The sequence below is a fragment of the Amblyomma americanum genome, chromosome 3 (genome assembly GCF_052857255.1).
Source record: "Amblyomma americanum isolate KBUSLIRL-KWMA chromosome 3, ASM5285725v1, whole genome shotgun sequence".
Lineage (NCBI taxonomy): Eukaryota > Metazoa > Arthropoda > Arachnida > Ixodida > Ixodidae > Amblyomma > Amblyomma americanum.
In genome coordinates this window covers 128,406,888-128,428,843 of record NC_135499.1, presented here as the reverse complement: position 1 = coordinate 128,428,843, position 21,956 = coordinate 128,406,888, and the positions used below count along the sequence as shown (strand labels likewise).

General features: G+C 45.9%; 2 protein-coding genes across 2 annotated transcripts in view; one reads left to right on the top strand and one right to left on the bottom strand.

Annotated features, from left to right (window-relative positions):
- Positions 1-21,956, top strand: part of IA-2 (tyrosine phosphatase IA-2) — a 528,690-nt gene that overhangs the window by 81,129 nt on the left and 425,605 nt on the right. The window lies entirely within an intron of this gene.
- On the bottom strand, positions 1,712-7,639 carry LOC144124901 (alpha-L-fucosidase-like). The gene is made up of 2 exons (XM_077657848.1): positions 6,854-7,639; positions 1,712-2,613 (listed from the first exon to the last, which is right to left on the bottom strand). The coding sequence occupies exons 1-2, from the start codon at positions 7,471-7,473 to the stop codon at positions 1,851-1,853; spliced, it is 1,383 nt and encodes a 460-aa protein (XP_077513974.1). The 5' UTR covers positions 7,474-7,639; the 3' UTR covers positions 1,712-1,850.

Here is a 21,956-nt window from a genome sequence, read left to right as displayed (position 1 = left end):
GCACGTGTTTTCTTAGGCGTTCATTGAGGCACCGTCCGGTCTGCCCTTTGTAGACGCGGCCACAGCTCAGAGGGAGTCCTTCTGAGCTGTGGCCGGACGCTGCCTCAATGAACGCCTAAGAGGACACGCTGCTTCTTTTAAATCATCTCAATCTAATAACTTGCCAAAGCATTGGTTGAGCTCCCGAAGTCACCCACGTTTCGGAAAAACAAAGTTCTCGGCCGTTCTACAAGACACACTTGCAAGGAAGCTTCTTGAGGCGTCATTTATTCATAGGTTAGGAAGCGATAAGTGCGTGAGTGAAGCGTCTATTGTTCTGTTGCGAAAGGAATCTATGTTTCTAAATGCTGTGTAATTTCTTAAGTTTTGCTGTTTGAAGGTGCAAGCGGCGCTTCCTGTTACTTTCCGTGCAATTTTACATCGTCGTTTAGCCCCACATTATCTTGGTTCAGATTGTCTTTATCCTGCCCCCTCGTCTTAATCAGTAGTTAGCTGGGGATGCGCATTCAGTTCCTCGAGCTTGAAATTCTGCTTCCGTTTCTTTCAGTTGCAAGTTAGCGATCGTCCTGTGTCCCTCTCTTGTCCTCGTTTGTTCCGAGCTAAGACAACCTGCAAATCATGATTTACCAATTGGCCTAAAACTCCACTTTGCTGTAGTGAAATATATTTTATGTAACCCTGGGTGTACTGTCTTGTGTGTAGCATTTAACTTTCATTTTTTTTACTTTCTTCACACAATGAAGATACTCCGGAACCTTACATTTGTGTTCTTCAACTTTGGACAGTATGGGCTCTAACTAACGTTTAGATGAGGACGTGGTGAGCGAGCTTCATATTTATTCTTTCGTTTTCTAAACAAACGTACGAACAGTCTACTCGCTATTAAAATATTCGTAACAAAAACATTCAATTTCATTAAAGTGGAATACAGTTAGAATTTTACACAACCTTGCATGTTTTGTATGAAAACGTGTTTTGTAAAAGGTTTCAGAGAGAACTTTCGTTGCCTTTTCTGTTGATCTAAATTTTACCGGCAGAGTTGCAAAAAAAAAAGAGACGAGTGCGTCGTAAGCTGAAGGCACAAAAAAGGCACAACCAATTAGCCAAACATTATACTTTGTCCGAGTATTTTTCGGGCACAAAATTATAATTTCTTAGTAACATTTCTGACAGTTTTCTAAGAACCGAGCTCTTGCCTTCTGAATTATATAGTTTTGTGCTCAAAACATTCGCGTTTAAAAGAACGCACAGCGATTTTTAAATAAAATGAAATAGGTAAAAAGAAAAGCCTGTTTGTAACTACATTATCACTTCCACAGCAACATTAATTTTTCTCTTTTTACATCTCCGAGATGTGTGCCAAAGGGCGTAGTACGTGCCGAAGAACAAGGATTCTGTGTCCTTCTCGCCTTTTTATTAGCCCTAAAGATATGAAAAAAAAAATAAGTATGGGGGGGACGGAAGCGCACTGTCAATGTAGCGGCGCAAACGGGTCTGCCGAGGCTCTCAAACAGAGCAGCCTATATACGGCTTCTGTTTGTGTTGAAATCGAGGGCACTCGGTAACAAAAGAAAGCATTTCAAATAATCACGGAAGTAACAAGTGCGGCTACCGAAACGCTTTTCGCGTTAAAAGCAAAGCTGTTTACGATAAATGTTGCGAACGAACCATGCTAGGGTATGTTTACGCGTGGGATATATATTGAAAAACATGGTGGCTAGATTTTTTATTCATTTCAATTATGAACGAAACCTTGCCTGAGTGGCTTGCACCTGCGAAAAAAAAAATGGCCATTTCTTGCGCTGCACATATGAGGCCGCCAGAATATTTCAGCGCAAACGTAGCGTTCACTACAGAGCGCCTTTGATTTTGAGCACCCACGCCCAAGGCGTAGGCAAGAGATCGGGTGTTAGCGGCGGCAGTGTGATCACAGTCAAGCCCGCGTTGCTCCTGCCTCCACGGGTCCCGCTGGACAACGTTGTCAGGGGGTAGCCGTCCAGCCCAAGCATGGTTACCGTGGCTTTGTCGCTCAACGATAGTGAGCCCAGCCTGAGCTGGTCGTTTTTGGGCCAATTGAGGACTGTGGCGTAGACAGTCTCGCTCTTGGACGTGTACCACACTCCTGGTGTGACGCTGTCGTTCTGGTGCTTCCACGGCCGAGACCCGTAGATGGCTTCGCCATTAACTCCGAGCCACGTGCCGAGTTGCGTGAGGCGCTCTTCGAACGCGGGCAGGATGACCCCGTCGCTGGTTGGGCCCACGTTGAGGAGGAAGTTTCCGTTGCAGCTGACGGTGGAGGCGAGTTCGGCGAGCAGCTCCTCGATGGTGTGGTAGTCGCTGAGGCGGGCGTTCCGGCGGTAGCCCCACGATTCCTTGTCCACGGTCATGGCGTTCTCCCACTTGTGCTCGACGAGTGTGCCCGGGTTGTAGTGGTCCTTGCAGTTGAAGAAGTCTCCGTGCTTGCACGGGATTCCTTGGCCCCACCGATCGTTCACCAGGACTGTGTCGCGGACGGGGCTGTCGTTGTAGAGCCAGGCCAGGAACTCGGTGCTGTTCCAGTAGGTGTCCGGGGCCTCCCAGTCGCCGTCCGACCAGATGATCTCGGGATGGTATCTGCGTGTCGCGTAAAAAGGGCTATTAAACCTTGTGATCCCAAGAGCACTTTTCAGTCTGGGATCACTACGCATTCTGCGATGTCCGAAGCATGGATCGTGCATTTATTTTAGGGTATCAGTAGACGTAGAAATAAGCCGCCGCGGTGGCTGAGTGGCTATGGCGCTCGGCTGCTGACCCGAAAGACGCGGGTTCGATCCCGGCTGAGGCGGTCTAATTTCGATTGAGGCGATATTCTAGTGGCACGTGTACTGTGCGATGGCAGTGCACGTTAAAGAATCTATGTGATCGAAATTTCCGGAGCCCTTCACTACTGAGTTTCTCACAGCCAGAGTCGCTTTGGGACGTTAAACCCACATAAACCATAAACCAGACGTAGAAATTTACGTCTATGGGGGCTTAACGATCCAAAGCGACTCTGGCTGTGAGGAACTATGTAGTGAAGGGCTCCGGAAATTTCGATCGCATGGGTTCTTTAACGTGCACTACCATCGCACAGTACACAGGCCACTAGAATATCGCCTCAATCGAAATTTGACCACCTCAGCCGGGATCGAATCCACGTCTTTCGTTTCAGCAGCCGGACGCACTAACCACCGAGCCAGCGCGGCGCCTTTAGAAGTAGAAGTGGCTTGTGTCTTCATAGCGCAGGCTTGTTTAGCAACTTGTGTGCGTGTGGTCTAGTGAACTGGTTTCTGATTAGAAAAGAAGTGAAGTGACAATCACGAAGGCGAGAAGACAGCTTGCCGCTGTCTACTTTTTAATGTTTGTCGCTTCTGATGGCTCGTTAATATGCGCTGGCATTTCTATATCTTGAAGGGATTAGTCATTTTGTCGGCCAGAACTTCTTGGTTGCAAGCATCAAAAATAAATATACTGTGAGCGGTCACTTGATGCTAAATTGTTTACTCTAAGGCCACCTATCCCAAAAGTTAGCTTACAGTAAACAGCATGAATGATTGGGTGTAATGCGATCCTCTGCGTGGGGTATTTCATTTTAACAGGCCTAACAGACCATAATCTTACTACTAGAGGGAAAACTGTTCACAAATGGTAACATTTCTCGGCAAGGCGTAAACTGCTATATTAAACGGAAGAATGCCGAATTGCATGTGCCAATAATTGATAGTAAACAAATAAACGGAGAAACTCTGGACTTGCAACCAATAATTAGGTACAGCTACGCCTGACGAATGTTTGGAGTATGAAACGGGAAGATTTGCTGCAGTAATATACACAGCCAACTTCTCTGAAAATATTGTGCACAATCTTGGTTAACGCCAAAGACCGTAATTATGAGATGACTTTCAATAAAACAGCAGGTTTTAGAGAAGTCTATCTTTGCGTCTGCTATTTAGCGAGTTAAATAATGTTGATGCTCTCACTAAATAATCAAAGGGCCGGTATGAATCAAATTAAGCATGTTACAAATAGAATTTAACTATTACCTTCAAACTAAAGCGAAATTTCTATTTGTATTCTAGAATTCTTAGTAAAGCTACAACAGATTCCACAGTTCACGATGTACTCCAGTTTTTGAACGCAATTTGACAGCACTGTTTTGCAGAGTGAAAATAGATAAGCATGTGTAATTTTGTCGCGTCGTTTAATGGTGTCCTAACTGAGGCCTTTCATATTCTGTGTCTTGTGCGTGAAATTCCAAAGCATTTAGAGCGAGTTCGGCAGATTCGTAGCTTCTGAACAGATCAGCTTCGAAATAATGGTTCGACGTAAAATGAGATGCCAGATATGAATTTCATGCCTTCATATGGCGAAGCCTTCTATTTTTTTGCTGTATTTGACAGTGTAAAGTAGTAAAAACTGAGTAAAGTAGTGTTTTGCGGGTTAATTAACAATGTCGATATTCCCTAACGTTCTGAATAAACACTAAGATGTCGAACGTTCAGTTATGCGCGCAAAACGAGCCGACACTGAAACCCACGCGCAACCTGTGACGGACAACCCTACGTCACTCCGGGGTGACGCCTTCAACAGCAGCTAGACGTAGCAGCGTTCCTTAGAAGTCGGGCCGAGTGGCGCCTTTCGTGTATGCGCCCTAAAATTGAAAACTGGTGTGGAGGCCACCCTCCGCGGAGGCTCAATGGTTAGAGTACTCGGCTACTGATATGGAGTTCTCGGGTTCTAACCCGGCCACGGCGGCTGCGTTTCGATGGTACTGATACTGCTACTGCTCATAGGAAGAAAGAACACGAAAGTTCACGGGCTTGCCTACTGGCTCAAGCCGAGCCACGCTCGCTATCGTGTGCTGTAAGTAGGAGAGTTAACACATAGGAGAGCAAAGATAGAAAGAAAAGGCGCACGCTAATATGCCCCGAGCCAATTCCGGAGGCAGTGCAATACCGGGCCGACCCGTGCCAGAGTGCTTCAAGCCAAGCCCTCCGCCATATTCCAAAAATAAGTTTAATATCTTGGGTCCAAGAACCAGTAGCAGCTATCAATATAAGGTATCAGATATATCGTTTCGATGGAGGCGAAACGCTAAGGCGTCCGTGTGCTGTGCGATGTCAGTGTAGAAGATCCCCAGGTACTCGAAAATATTCCGGAGCCCTCCACTATGGCAGATTTTTTCTTCTTTGCTTCTTTCACTCCCTTGATTATCCTTTCCCTTACGGCGCGGTTCAGGTGTCCGCCGAGATGCGAGACAGATACTGCGCCATTTCTTTTCATCAAGAAACCGATTTTCATTTTATTGAGCAAACACCCGCCGCAGTGGCTCAGTGGTTAGGGCGCTCGGCTATTGAGCCGAAGTATCTGGGTTCGATCCAGACCGCGGCGGCCACGTTTCGATAGAGGTGAGGAATAAGTGAGGGACAGAGAGAAGAAAGGAAGAAAGCGGTGCCGTAGTGAAAGGATCCGTCATAATTACGACCGCCTGGGGATCTTCAACGTGCTCTGACATCGCACAGCACCCGGGCGCTTTTGAATTTTGCCTCCATCAAAACGCGGCCGCCGCGGCCGCGTTAGAGCCCGGAAAGTACGGCTCAGTAACCGAGCGCTTTATCCACTGAACTACCGCGGCGGGTATATCGCAAACCTATGGAGGGATTTTAGGAGGGTGGGAACACAATCATGAAAAACTACACATATGCCACATAATCGTAATTACGCAACCACAGGCAGCAAATTAATATTTTGATAATCATTCCTTTTCAGCATGGTCGGTACCACCAATATACTGAGTTTCCCATCTCCACTGCAAGGCCAAAGCATGTGATAGAGGTCGTGGCTGCAGGCTCTTAATAAGTACTTACACAAATCTGGCATTTAAATAGGATCACAAATCACAGCTACAATGTCTGAACTCAGCTTATCGAACTCTGGAACCTCCGTGGGGAGTCATCGCCTCGTGACCACTGCTCCACTGCAACAAGCAGCGGTCATTCTTGAGGGCTTGCAACTGTTATAGTGAAAAGACCATTTCCACTTGCCATTCGATAACGGAGCAAGTGAGTGTGATACATACGCCGGAATCCCTAAGTGGGTTTGACGCAGAATCGTCTCCCGAGTGATCCCCTGAGTGCCCTTTGTACCGCCTAGCCAGTCGCACATTGTTCACTGCTCTTCGCCTGTCATTATTTTTTTCCTGGAAAGCAGGAGGGAAGGAGTCACTTAGTTGTTAAACTTCTTTTTTGCTTCATTTCTAGCATTTGTGCATGCTCGATAGCTATCGTGAAGCAAGCATATGGGAACAATACTGTGCCGAATAGACAACAGATAAATGCCCATGAGCACGCAGATATGATCCAGGGCTGAAGGGGAAGGTGCTTTTATCACGGAACACGACACGTTATCCTCAACGACTAGGTTCACGTAGGAAGTATAAATATCACTACAGGCTTTTGCTATTACCAGCGAACTAAAGTGTAGCTTTAGAAACAATGCATCTGATCGTGCACAACTCGAACTAAAGGGCCACTAGTCACGTTAAAAATGTCCCCAACCGTTGATGCCTTGTATACATGGCGAACAGTTAGCCCACAGAACACTCAACTGATTTATGGAAGGGCTGTTCATCAGGTAACTATCGAGTTCCTATGGTAATAAAAATAACCTAGCTCTCACCTATTGCGCTGAATACATTTACCTAGCTGTGCTGGCATCTAAGCTGCTAGTGCATCTAGGGTATATGCTGTCTGCGTCCCTTTTAATGAGAGATGTAGAAAGTACACGCCAAAACTAACTGAACAGGTAAGAATCGGCAATAACTTAATGCACTTACTTGGTGACTATTTCGACGAGCTCGGGCAAAGTCTTGCGCTGGACGAAGTCATTCGTCTCGAAACCGGACTCCTTATCAGCGACGTAAAGCGGGTTGAACCACTCGTACAGCGAGTGGTACAAGCCGAAACGAATGCCGCCCTTCTTCCTAACGGCTTGAGCGAGGTCTCCGACCAGGTCACGCCGAGGCCCAACGTCCCCGGCGTTCCAGTTCCAGGAGACCTTGGAGGGCCAGAGTGTGAAGCCCTCGTGGTGCTTGCTGGTGAGGACCACGTAACGGGCGCCCGACTTCTTGAAGATTTCCGCCCAGCGGTCCGGGTCGAAGAACTCGGCCGTGAACTGAGGCGCGAAGTCCTGGTACGTGAATCCCGGCCGGTAGTTGCGTGCCATGAATTGGACGAAGTCCGGCGACTTTACTCCCTGCCAGTCAAACCAGAACCATTCGCTTCCGAAGCTAGGCACCGAGAAGACGCCCCAGTGCAGGAAGATGCCGATCTTGGCGTTGTCGTACCATTCCGGAGTCGGTCTTGTATCCAGCGACGACCAGTTTGGTGCGTACCGACAGGCCGACTGGTTTGCCAGGGTGAGGAGTAAAGCGCAAGCGAGGAGATGCGAACGCATGGTGACACACACACGCACTAAACTTAAATCACCATTTTTCGAAGATTTGTTCACCAGAACTTTGCTTCCCTAACGCGTCTTTGTTTGGCAGCGAGCTACAGCGTTGGTGCAAACGCTCGCTGAACGGGGACAGACACTAGCGTCGGTAAAACCTCAGCGCGCGTCTAAAGGCCCGTATCGCCAGCGACCTTACTCTCTTGCTAGCCGCGTCGAGAGTCCCGAGATAGCAGCGGCGGAGAATGGAGCAACAGCGGTGATAGTGATTTTCTTTTATTTGATATCGTGTTTGCTCACTTCTCTCTCAGTTCTGATAACCGCTCTTGGAGATAGGATGAGTGTTTTTCAAAACTCTTCCCATGACCAACGCGTCGGCTTTTTTTTTCATGCGAAGTCCAGGTTCAGGAGTACACGATTGCAATTTATGCGACGGATAAGCAGAATGGCAGCTGCGCAGTGAGCAGTCGGCGATTTATGCCTGAAATATCACGCTTCGTGCTGGTCGCTGGCTTGGCACAATGAGAAAAAACTGACTGCGTGTTTAGCTTGCATGAAGCACACTGTGCGCATAGATGAGATGGATCTTCGTGTTGGGAGAATTTCGCCGAGAGCACGTATGCGAGGTGTGAGAAACCGGGTGCCTACCGCAGAATACACAGCAGTCCGGATGATGGATGTGTCCGCTGAAATGTGAGGGGAAAAGCAAGAACAGCCCACTTTGCTGGGGAAGCGTAATTGTAGGCTTTCTCAACAAGAAGACTTCATGCAGAAGAGATGCTCATTAGTTTATTGAACAATCTGCTAGACCACTGAAGGTTTGCTTGTTCGTATGAGGAGCCAATCGGTTAAATATCCCCAGGTGGTCGAAATAATTCGGAGCCCTCCACTACGGCACCTCTTTCTTCCTTTCTTCTTTCACTCCCTCCTTTATCCCTTTCCTTAAGGCGCGGTTCAGGTGTCCAACGATATATGAGACAGATGCTGCGCATTTCCTTTCCCCCAAAACCAATTATTATTACTATTATTGTTATTATTATGACAAAGCATTAATTTTCAGTAAATATTTATATTCCTTTTAACAAAATGTCGAGATCCTGAGCGTTTCTTCGGCGAGTTTCAGCTCTGGCGTGACGAGAAGATTGTGTTGGGTTAGTTGCAAGTATATAATGAACTGACTTCGTCTTATTATTGCTGTATTTCGAGAGCTTTTCTAATAGCAGGAGAGGCGTACAGCGTTTTTTAGGTGTTATGCCAGAGCAGTGCTGTGCCTTGAAAAAGTGAGAAACATAGAACACAGCGTATAATAGTGGAAGCGGAAAAGAAAAACTGGAAAACGAATTGAAGTGAAAAATGCTTACGCGAATGGGAGATCGATTGAAGACTTGTCCAATTTTTACACAATACATTCCATTAAAACCGGACCGTGCAGCTTCGATTTACTATTGGGTCCTGCGAACCAGTAGCGTCCATAGACGTACCAGAATAGCGCGACCAGAATAACTTCTTCCTTTTCGCCAGCAACTGGATCTGAGCTGTTGTAAAATGACTCACTCCAGCGCATATCAGATATAAAACCGGGAAATTGTTCTCTCTTTCTTTTTAAATATCTGTTTTCTGGCATACATTTCCATTTTTTTGGTCAATATTTTCATAAACAATCTTTAAACGACGTGTGTAATTGGACTGAGAAACTATGTACAAAATCACAAAATTCTTTTGTCATTTATTACAATTATTCTGACGTCTAACTTGCCATCCCCAAATTGTAGGACTTTCGCGATTGGTTTAGCTGTTTCTGTATTTGTTTTTATACGGCGTAACATTAAGTAAACAAAACAGCAGTCACTTAAAGCGTATCATTGCCTTGGATCAGGTTACTACAAGTGTGGGTGGAGCTACGTAAAGTAATGCCAAAAAGCCGTCTGAGCAATACTGTGCTCTAATCTGGCGTTCATAAAACATTCTTTATGGATTTACGCTCTTGTTAAGCCAGGCTAGGGACAGCAGTGGCAGCACACAAACACATGCGCGCACACACACATAAACACACACACGAACAGGCGCACGCACAGAAGCACGCACACACGCGCGCGCTCACATACATTGAAAATTTTCAATTGTTTTTACAGTGCAGGAGCGTCAACACAAGGGAGTCGTTAGCTTTCGCAGGTGTGCGAACACCACTTCGTCTAATTAGCCGTGTAGAGCCCATGTGCACATTTTTAAAATGCACAAACCGTCATAGGGTGACACTAAGGATATTTGTATGCTGCAATTTTCATCGGTCGCTTCATTTTACTTTTTTATGCTGAAAAAATCGGACCTGTTTCTTTCTTGTCCAAGAGAAGGCATGGTGGTGGTAGTGGTTTTATTGAAAATAATAGTAAAAAGGAAGGAAAAGATTTTTGCTAGCCCCGGCATCTGCCATCGATACTGAAGCACCTGAGCTGGGGCAGCGGAAATAAAGTATAGCAGGCATGGCATGGAAAGTTCACTTTTGCGACAACCGGCGAGCAGAAGGCAGGTTTACATTTTGCAAAACATTGTTTTTAGTTTTCTTCACTCTCACACCTTTTTGCGAGCACATATAACATACAGCGTCTTGCTGTATCTAACGAAAGCAGATAGAAGCATCTCAAGCTGTAGCCCTAAGCAACTGACCCAGTTTGCTGCTCATAGTATTGTCGTTGGGCTGTACTGTGAAGTTCCTTACTTTGCAGCTAGCCAGAAGTAAAGTGATTTTTTCTTTCTCAGAAAAGCTTCGGCAAACTTTTTTATGTCGAAATGACGTGCCCCGTGCGCAATATCGTCTACTTATTTTATTTCTCTAACTTTGGTCACATATCTTAGTGGAAGTTCACTGGACATTACTATTTATTTCGTTGAATTTTCAAGTGCTTGAACCTAACTGCTGAAGATAAGAACGTTGTTAAAAAAACTTAACACTGCTCACTCTAGAAATTCCTTCGCAGTCATAAGATCTGCAAAATAGAAACAAGACGGTCGGGTTTGTTCTAAGTAAAACTGAAATACTGTGCTTTTGTCAGAAGAATGTTCGTATGATTCATATTCAATTCAGTTGTGAAATGTATCTCTGCTCGCTTCTGCGATGCGGTAATTTTATCTCTCGCTCGTAATTATAGTTTTGGCTACAGTCACGGTAATCATCAAAGCTCCGCATTTTTTCATCTCCTAGGACCGTATCTGCGCCCTAAAAATACTGTCTGTTAGGAACTGACGGTGAATTAGACAGCGACTTCAACATGTTGGTTTTTATGGCTATCTGATGCGTGACAAAAAATGGGAATGCCCGCTAATGAGTTGCACTTCCGTCTTAGGAAAACGTATTGGTCTCGGTGGTTCAGGAAATATAAAATTACCACAAGAACAAAAGGAAGGGCATTATCAAAACAGAGGACGTTGAAATGTCCGTGACGGGTGTGAAGCTGAACGCTTTGTGTATCACCTCTGGCTCATTAGAAAACGAAAGTAGCCATTTAAATAGCGGTGAGTTCCGGATATTTTCAAAAGTTGTAAATACAAATAGGAACGCCGGCGTTGTAAAAAAGGAAATTCAAATTGCTGACTGCTGTCTGGGTGGAGCTATCTAACTAACCACACGTGGAACTAACCACACGTACGGGCGCTCCCCTTCTTCAATAGCTCCATCTAGTGGTCCGGGTGCGAAAAACTATGGTGCTTTGTCCGGGTACCTGAAAAAGGATCATGTGGTTGCGCTTCATGAATTTTTGATAGGCCTTATTGTTCTCGCCTGCAGCGCCACCAGAACCACTTGCTGCCAAAGCTGGGCACCGAAACTGCGCTCCCATGAAGGAAGTTGCCGATCTTTGCGCCATCGTACCACTCCGGAGCCGGCCTCGTGACCCGCAGCCTCCAGATTGGCGCGTATCGTGCGACCTACGGGGCTGTCAGGGCTAGGAGACAGGCTCATGCCAACCAGAAGAGATGCAGGGCGCAGCCAGACTGGTATACCTACACCATAAGATAATCTAAATGATGTTGACTAAATCGATTTTGATTTCCGAATCAAGACGCGTCCAACGCCTGCGCAGCCGCGGTTCGTGGGTAGGAAGGCGTAGCCGCTGCCTACCCTCCAACCTCCACTCTCGAACCACCTCTCCACCCCCGTCCTGTCCACCTTCACCCGCCATAGGCGCCATTCCTCACTCGTCTCTACCCTCCAGGAGGTCCACCAACCACTAGCCAAGTATACCTTTTCCCTGAGAGAGGCCTTCACCGAATAAAATACCACGCAGTTGCGGAAGAAATAGTGGCGCAGGAATCGAATGAAGAGGCGTAGTTGGAAAGCCAGCTGCCCTCCAGAAGAAGCACCCACCAGCAATGTGCCCATCGCACCTCGCTAGGTAGGAGGCAGTCCACCCTACGGCACCTTCGATCATCTCTCCACCCGACTCCTCCATCCAAAAGTACCACCCAGCACCTACCCACCTACCTGCACCCACCTCCGCCCACCCTAACCCTCCAATAGTACTTTGTCGCACGTGGGAAGCCTCGGCATAAAGTAAAAACAGTACTGAGATTAAAAAAAAAACATGGAGAATAAGTCCAACTGCTTCCAGAATTGTCAGATTCGAACGCTGATCGTTTCATAATTTTTTCCCTCTATTGTAATCCAGGAAGGATTTTACCAAGGATCAGCATTGCAGTAAGGGGCAGAAGTAGCAAAAAAAAAACATCAGCGCACGTGCTCATCTGTTTTGCACACGAGCTTGAAACCTGGGAAAAATAATTGTTCAATTTAATTGTTTACTTATTCGGGTCAGTACGCATCATCGCAGAAAAAAAACTTTGCTTGGAATTTTTTTTTCAGGAAAGATAACAAAGGAGAAAATATTTTTGCTTCGTCCTCTTATGTAGAGTGGTCCCGGGAAGCAGCCACCATACCCCCCGGTCGTTATCGCAATCTAAAACCGAGCGGGTCTGCGGTCTGCGTTTACTTTAGCCATGCACCGATCTTAGACAAACATTTCTCCAACATTTCTGGCGAGGCTGTCTGCGCAATGAGACATGTTACGAAACGCTGACTCATGGGGGACGAACGCGTGGCGTAGGCTTTCTTTTCAGCTCTTATGCCTGATGGCGCGGCGCGTTCAGCGCTCCCGTTGCAATCATATCTCTAGCTTGCTCGTGCCATATGCAGCAACCAGTTTGTACTGCGCACTGTGCGGCAAAAAAATGTTTCCCCGTGAAACGCGAAACCCGAAAATTCAGTATAGTAGCCTGTTTGCCGGCGAACGAGGCGAGTCACTGTGCGGATTTTCCCTTTATTTTGATGTAAATATTATTATAGGACGGGTAAGATTGGGATTTCGTTGAGGGTAAAGTATCCGCAGGTGTCCTGTTAACTAGAGGAGTATAGAATATACATTTGTCTTGCAGTTGACGTAGTTAGCCTGATGATAATAGCTCTACTCCTTCACCTGTGCAATTTGAGTCGCGAAAGAAGAGCACGCATTCACTTGAGTGCGACCGTAATAAAATGTTTTTTCCTTCAACAGTAAGACTTCTAATAGCTGCATAGCTCTCCTTTGTAGCCGTTTGGCCTCGCACGAGTGGATACGAATTATTATTACTCCTTAATTGAAACTTGCTCCCGATTTTGGGGACTTCCCCTGTAGACATTCTCCTTCATCGTGTTTTATCTGCCTGTTTGACGCTTGAACATACTTCTTTCCCTGAATTCCTTATAATGAACGTTCTGTGAAGAACTTATTTGGGGAAAAAATACTTGTATTCTTAGCTACGCAGCATAAACCGTAAATTAGGACTTTTCGCAACAAACGGAAGAAGTCTCCCGATTACGGTAACCGTCGGTCACCAAGCGCAATGGCTCAAGTCACGTGAAGTTTGCTAACTGAAGAAGATATGGAGGCAGGACTAAATTCTGGGAGGACCACTTGATGGGGTCCTAGACCACTTGCGAAATTGGCACAGAATCAGATCAATTTTCTCGTTAACAAGTGAACTACATTTATATAAGAAAAAAAAGAATTTTTTTCTGCTACAACCTCGATGCGTATGAAAATGATTTACGTAATGTAGCACAGCAAATACAACGCATAAAATTCACCAACCTGATTAAAATACTGCCTACTCTTAGGCAAGAACACGCAAGCGCGGTTGGCTGAAATGAGAATCGTTGTTGTGGCCGTGTGTTTTCGCTTGAGTCTCGCTGGTTTACTATGATTGATTTCTTCAGATCTCCTACTCATCTGACAAGCTTTTACAAGAATATTCGTGATTGCGACAAGTCGACCATTGCTTTGGAGCAGCAGTACAAACCCGCGCTCTCTGTGTGTGTGCACTCTGATGATGGTGGCTGTGGATGGAGTGCTATGCAGCTACCATCGTCACTTTCTCGTCTCAAGCGGAGCGACAAATGCAGGAGTTTATTTGTTTTTGTTTCCATCTGATTGATGCAGTAGCGCTCACCAAAGAAAGTGCGAATATTCCGGGCGATTTTCTTTAACGTTTACAAATTTCTGTTTTAAAATTTGCGAGATATACGTCGGTGCGGTCTGTGCAGGTGAATTGTTTTGCAAGGCGGACATTAAATCCGTGATAGATCATAATTAATAGAACAATAATTAACTAAAATTAACTAATAAGCTTTTTTGTGTTTTATATTTAGGGGCACAATTATGTTTCGTGACTGAAGACCGTCAACATGGGAGTTGGCCTTAGTTTTTAGATATTCTTAATCTAGAGTGTAGTTCGAAATATCGAACGCCAAAAATACGCGTTTGAAGGCTAGTTGAGTGGGCTTTCTAGCATAACATATTTATGTATTCGTGTCGCTGCGCCTTGTGTTCTCGAAAATCATGCTAAATTCTTCGATATCATTAAGTCCACAAACGTTATGTGTATTAGATGCATTAGAAAGGGGAGCGACGACATTCTGTAAAATGCAATTCGGGAAAGCCAACTCAACGAGCTTTCAGATGCGTATTTTTGAAGTTTGATATTTGGAACCACATTCCCGATTACGAAGATTAGAAAACGGGTTTCACCTTTGATGCCGCGCCCTTCAGTTGCGCAATATGACATGTCTCCTTAAAATAAAACTAACAAAGTTCATTAGTTATTTCTAGTTAATTAATCGTCTAATCATTCAGCTCTGTGGCCTATATTATGTTGACTCTAACAAAAATCACCTGGTTTATTAAGCATGTGGCCAATACGGTTGAATGCGAACGGAGATTGTCTGACTAACCGTAGCGACACTCTCGTAAAGCCTCCAAAAGTTTTCCGTACTGATTTTTCGGCTTTTTATACATTGCACTTCCCTGTCAACAAACTGCAGGTACGAGCGATGTTTGCACTCAAGCGTAAAATTTATTTTTCAGAACAGCAGACAGACGCGTTAGGTTTTGCAAAAGACGACCACGAACTCGGAGTGCGAGGCTCGCCTGCGGAACGAGCCAAAGGCAAAACAACAACAAAATTGACAGGACGATCATGAACCCTTATGCGAGAAAGCTCGCATAGCATTTGGTTTTACCGTGGATGATTACTTTGATGCTTTTGCTCTAATGCATGTTTTTACTTTCAGCAAGGCTTAACACACAAGACAATTTTTCTGGACGGTGAAGATGGGCTGAAAGTTGTGTGTAGATGGCTGGTGGGTGGCGCATCGGGTGGTTAGTAGTAGGGTGGAGAGGGGATGCGGCTGCCGGGTGGTTCATGTAGAGGGCAGGTGGCCTTTCTACTGCGCCTTTGAATTCGATTTCGCCGTTTCTGTTGTTCTTTTTTACGCTTCTGGATCGGATTCTCCTGTGTGGCGGCCTCTCACCGAATATTTATACGGACGACGAGGGTGTACAGTATTCCAAGTGGCACCGGCACTGCAATAGCTGTCGAACAACAACGACGACAACAACCATAAAAACAACATCTTGCAGCGCTTGGACAGGCCCGCTAGAGCTACCTGATACTTCGGACACAGCTCAGATAAGGCTGCTTCCTGCAACATTACCTTCTACATCGGACTTGAAAAGCACGCGATGTATTGTGCGTCCTGAAGAAAATACATAGGAAAACAAAAATCATATTTTGCACTTGAAGCCTTACCCGCCGCGGTGGCTCAGTGGTTAGGGCGCTCGACTACTGATCCGGAGTTCCCGGGTTCGAACCCGACCGCGGCGGCTGCGTTTCTATGGAAGAAAAACGCTAAGGCGCCCGTGTGCTGTGCGATGTCATTGCACGTTAAAGATCCCCAGGTGGACGAAATTATTCCGGAGCCCTCCACTACGGCACCTCCTTCTTCCTTTCTTCTTTCACTCCCTCCCTTATCCCTTCCCTTACGGCGCGGTTCAGGTGTCCAACGATATATGAGACAGATACTGCGGCATTTCCTTTCCCCAAAAAACCAATTAATAATTGAAGCCTTGTCTCTGACTTTACTGTAATGGACTGACCTTTCCAATATCGCTGCGACGTGCATTAAGCTCAACTGAAGCTGACACGCGCATGCGCACACATTCATTGTTTGCACTGCTGTAGGTTACAATTGTTTGTGCATGATTTGACGTCCCTTGCAGCTGGATATTGTTAATATTTCACGATGTTGTGGGCACTACTTAATACGATTGATTTATATAATCAATACTGCAGTTGCAATGCCTTGTTTATCACCATTCCTAAAATGCTCTAATCATGTCTGTCCGAGTACTGAAAACGCTAACAGCGAGGCCCTAAGACATATTTGCCAGCAGCCAGAACAGCACCTCCTGTAGAAATATTTTTCTAGATATTTAGGCATTTCACTCGAAGTCATTTGTGTGCAACTCGTGTGCTTAACCGGTCGTGCAGACGTGCGCTTTTTTCTAGCAGGCGACTGGACACCCGTATTAGTAGTGGATTACCACGGTGCCATCGCGTTGACCGTTCCTTTGCCACTTGATAATCATCCCATTTGCTTCCTATACCTCATCTCACAAGATGCTTGCAGCGTTCTCAAGGCTGCGGCAATCTGAGCCAATCAAAACGGCGTGCGCTTGAAAACGTGTTCCTACGTGTCTCTCACCCCGCGTCAGTGGCTCCATCCATTGGAAAGAAAGAGCATCAGCGTCCAGCTGCTGCCTGCAGAAGACTCTGCCTACTCGGCGGACGCCATGTTCACGAATGGCGGCGCACCACTTCGCAGCAAGCCTCCGCAGTGCTGTGTTCGTGCAGACTTTCTCTGCTAATTCAACCAGTGTATGAAAATCTCGTTATACTTTCAAAATACCATCCCAAATAACCTTTTCAGTTAGAGCAATAATTGTTTGAAAAATAGTCACAACTCTGCTCATATATTCGAAGGACTTTTTATTTTCTTCCTTGGGCCTGACTGGACGGGAAAGTTCCACCTTTCATCACATAACCATCATCAACCTGACTACACCCATTACAGGGCAAAGGCCTCTCCCATGTCTCTCCGATTAACCCGGTCCTTTGCCAGCTGCGCCCATCCTGTGCCTGCAAACTTCCTAATCTCATCCGCCCACCTAACCTACTGCCGTCCCCTGCTACGCTTGCCTTCTCTTGGAATCCACTCCGTTACCCTTAAGGACCAGCGGTTGTCTTGCCTTCGCATCACATGCCCTGTTCAAGCCCATTTCTCTCTCGCAATGCTGCAGTGCTGTAAACAAGTTGTGAGATGAAGTTTAGGGGCGCAAGGATCAAAGTGGAAACGAGGTGTCGAGGCCACCGGCTCTGATTGGTGACAGGCCTGATGTAAATTTTAGAGATTCATAGTGCCAATGCGAGTGACGGCTATTGGTGAATATCCTAATTTCAAGTTCGATAAATGAGGTTCAAAAAAACTGACATCAGGGGCCACTTTTCCGTTCCTTGTTGAGTGGTTTTCGAGAGTGTGCGCGAAGGCTATTTAAAAATTGTGTCGTGTGCCAACAGGAAGGACTTTCCTAGAGGTAGATGGGTGAACTCTACGCATGACTAGCCGCCGAGAAGTTACTCTGCGAGTCCAGGGAGTGCTCCGCAGACAATCATGCAAATATAGCTGTAAAATTCGTTGGAGGCACTTAAATATCTCTTAGCTGCGGGAAGGCGAAAGCCGTTTGCGACACATTGCACTGATTTGAATTTACCGCGCTAGAATCAATTTCACGACAGAGGGGAAGAGCAGCTAGCTCAAGCGTGACAGAGGGATCACGTGACATGACAGGGTCACGTGACATCACGAAGCACTGCGCCGTGATGTCATGTGGCCTAAAATGTAACGGACGGACACGAGTATAAGCCATTAAAGGCTGTTAATATTACTGCGAAAGCACTCATACGCTCACTTACATCGGCCAAGAATCTTTTCACCGTACGTACATTCACAGCTCACCGTACGCACGTACGTACGATCTTGTGCCGTCTCATAGCAACCCGAGTTACTACTCGAGCTTACCCGAGTTACTCGGGTTACTCGGGTAAGCTCGGGGAAAATTCGGAGCAGCGTCGCGAGAGCTGCGCGAGAGGTTGCTCGGGGTGAGCAACATGGCTCGCACAACCCTACCGGTGGCTGTGATAGAAACAGACACCTTCCAGTGCAGTGCTTAACCGCTGCGTTACTGCGCTGCATGATAGTGGAATGAGTACTCGGCGCCGTCTGTGAATGTTAAGTAGGGAATGATCAATTCTGCGTATGTGCGAATTAACGCACTAAAGATATCACGTCATACCCTTAGAACGGAGCTTAATCCTCCCCTCCAATTGAAGAATAAACCCGTACTTTGACACGTCTACTCGGTTTACCTACGTCAAACTCCTTACCATTTTTTGTCATGTATAAGCCTTCTTTTTGACTCTCTCCGGAAACCCCGTGTTCGCGCAAGTCTGCAGCTGACGACAAGGACAAGGTTGCTTGAGAGAGGAACCAATCTGTAGTGAGGTGAAAGGTCCGTGTGTCTGATTTGCGATGAAACTGATGCCACTATTCCTTTGAGGCCCATAAACCCCACAGTCAAACCGGGACACTCTAATTTCTCTGTCCAATTATTGCTCCTTGAGTTCGTCTAGCCTAAGAGCTAGCGTCGAAAGATCAGAATGATAATGAGAACATCACATATGTGCGTATTTGACTTTGTTTAATTAAACTGTCTGATCAAGCGCGCATCCATTGGTGAAGCAATAAGAGGTTTTTTCTGGGTATCTTTCTGATTCAGCAAGCATGGTCATTTCCTGATTCCTGACGAACGTGTTGACTGGTTTGGAGCGCATGAAGTTTGGCGGTATACTAAACAAAATAGTTTTTTATTTTGTGCACTCGCACATTTGTGCGGCTCGAAAGGGTTATATAAAAGGTACAGATTAAGGAGACTGAAATGACAGCAGGAAATAGACGGTTTAGTGTTATTCAAGATATATAATCCAATATAATGGAGTCCTGTGCAAGTTATTCGCGTTTAAATTTGTTTTGGGATGCCCAGCTGGTGGTGGGAAGAAATGATCACAATCATAAAGGAATATACAAAAAGCGGGGACTCGCAATAAGCGGGTTCCAGTGTTAGCTCTGCGTCTTCTGTCTCTGTGTGCCCTGTGAAGACTCGACAAGGAACAAATGGCAGCCGCGGCCTTCACCCGAGTTTAGGCGCCAGCATTCAACAGTTAGGACTGCAGCGAAGTTGCGGCATGGTTAGGCGCTACTGGACCATGCGCCCCACCCACGAACGTAGCGAACCGGGCTGCGTCGGGCTTCCGATATCGCTTTCGGCAGCGCAGGCAACGGGACACCGACGGTATGCGAAGCCCCTTCGGTCGGCAGCAGCCCCGCGTCGTCGCACGGGGGATGCGCTCGAACAAAGCAGCCGGGCGGCCGAGCTATGAAAGGGAGAGAGAGTCGGCGTGGCGCGGCATCGTTGTCCGCTTATCCCCGCCTTTCTCGGCGCACACCCATTGAAAGATGCACTCGCTCGATATGGGGCTTCTGGCGTTCGGCCACTGGGCGGGCACTGATGGGAGGCTGGCGCACGCGGGCGTGGGCACGGCACGGGATCGATACCGTTCTTCCTCTCCCCTCATCCCCCCCTTTTATGGTGAGGGGTTTTTCTCTCCCCAAAATCCCGCTGCATATCCTTTCCTGCCTTCTCCGCTCCTTGCGTCTTCGGTACGGGCGACATCTCCGGCCGCCTGCGGGCAGTGCCGCTGCCACTGGTTGCGCTTCAGTCTCCTAGGTGTCGCCACCATGTCTGCGTGCGAGTATCGTCCCTAGAAGAAGTGCTGGCGCGCTACCTTACGATGCAGCTCCACTGCGGCTATCAAATTGGTGACTTTACTGTCGTGGGACAGAGGTCGCCAATTTCATCGGATAGCTGTGTCTGGTATGCATCCATGCAACCTGCCCCCTAGGTTCAGAGGGCTTGTTCAAACAGTGTCTCTCAGTCCTCTAGTATGCATTATTTTTACTTGCAATTACGGAGAACAACGTCATTTTTGGGTTAGGCGCGAGAACCTCCTTTTTATCTTGCCGGACTACAGTCGTCAAATTCTGGTTCTTTGTTCTTTCTTTGTCACGCTACGTAAGTCAATATTAAACATAAAGTGCCATGCGAAATTTTGCCGCCTCCAATATATTTTTTAGAACTTAATTTCTTTTCTTCCGCTTCAGTTCGGCTTCCAACAGCCTAACGGTGACTCTGACGTCAAAGTTCAGTTAACGTCAAGTAGGGCATGAAAAAGCAGCGGTATTATCCACTTCTCCATTTCTTCCCATTTAGGCTGTAAGGCATACTGCCGTAAAAGTCGCAAAAAAAAAACGAAAATGGTGCGATTGCATGGAAGTCTTTTTTTGTTTCATATTACCTAAACCAAAATTTTACGTTACTGCCACGGTTAGCTGCTGAAACCGAAACCGTAACAACATGAGAGGAGAATTTCAATAATAAATTATTTACCGGGCGGAGGCGAATGTGACGTGGTGGGCCATACCCGTATATTAATGTCTTACGCTCCGCTCCAAAGAAAAAAACCCGAAAGCGAAAATTTGGAGTCCGTACAATATAAAAAAATAAGTGGTATATAGTGAATGGTAGGCACCACACTTTTTCTGTGTATATTAGGTGGTCGACCATGTGTTTACTCGTAGAATATTGCCCAGAAAAACGCAGGTCCACAAAGCAAGACAACAGGCGCTAACTGTCAACTTTGCTCGAATATATATATATATATATATATATATATATATATATATATATATATATATATATATATATATATATATATATATATATATATATATATATATATATATATATATATATATATATATATATATATATATATATATATATATATATATATATATATATATATATATATATATATATATATATATATATATATATATATATATTACAACTTAAAGAGATGGCGGAATCCAGCCATTCCCACGAGGTGCTCCCCAATAGCACCTCAAAGCAAGAAAAAGTGCCTGTGAGCATAAAATATTTGCGTGATGCGTGGTACCTTCGACCGATTTAAGCTTACATTGCTGGAAACATAACTCTAGACCGATACGAGACGATATCAAAGCCATCTTCCAACAGTGTAATAAAACTAAGGGAGCTTTCACTCCGCGACAACTTTTTTTCCGGCAATGCAAAGAAAACTACGGAGCCGAAACATTCCCCCTATTCCTACGGGGCGGAATTTCTACACCCTTGTAGTCGTTAGTTTTCGTTTATAAGAGAGTTATTTACAATATTCATTATTTAAGGTATATTTGTAACAAAATTCCAACTTTTAAGCTCCGAAAATCGAGGAAAACCGTTTTCGCCGTTACCATAAATTTTATCCAAACGTCTTCTTACAAAAAGCTGTCATAGATGCCGCTGCTACACCTGCCACGGAGTGAAGCTTAAGGAGCGACGCGCCAGGGTGCTAGCGCGCAGTCGGGCGGCCGAGCTATCAGGCTTCCATATTCACAAGGCTGTCGCCAAGTGTATTAGCACGCCGTCTGTCGCACTAAGGAATGTGAAATTGAGTTTTTGAAGAGTGTTTCATGAGCATCGAAGAGTGACAGCTTTGTGACATGTATATCCCCTTCAGTCACGAATTGTGATCCTTAAGGAGGAAAACTGAAAATTCAGATTTTTGCTCAGGAGATGCCTATACGGCACGCTAAAAAATTAAGCCCTCAATAATGATCAACTAATCAGCCTCTTTCTGATCCTGGTATCTCCACGCTATGACCCTACAGTGTGCTAAGAATCCCGATTGTACTTCTTTTCACTTATTTCTGTGTATAAAGAATTCAGCCCATTTTACGGCTCCTGAAACTCTGATGCACTCAAAAAGACGTGAACGGATACATACACTTTCCGGCGCCACACCTGCGCTTGGGGATAGAAGAGGGGCTCATCTACACCTCAAAAGTGGGTTTCTGTGTTTATTTCTCATGTGTGTTCTGAAATGGCACGTGGTTTATCGCAAAGCGTTAAAAAAATCAGCTGTAG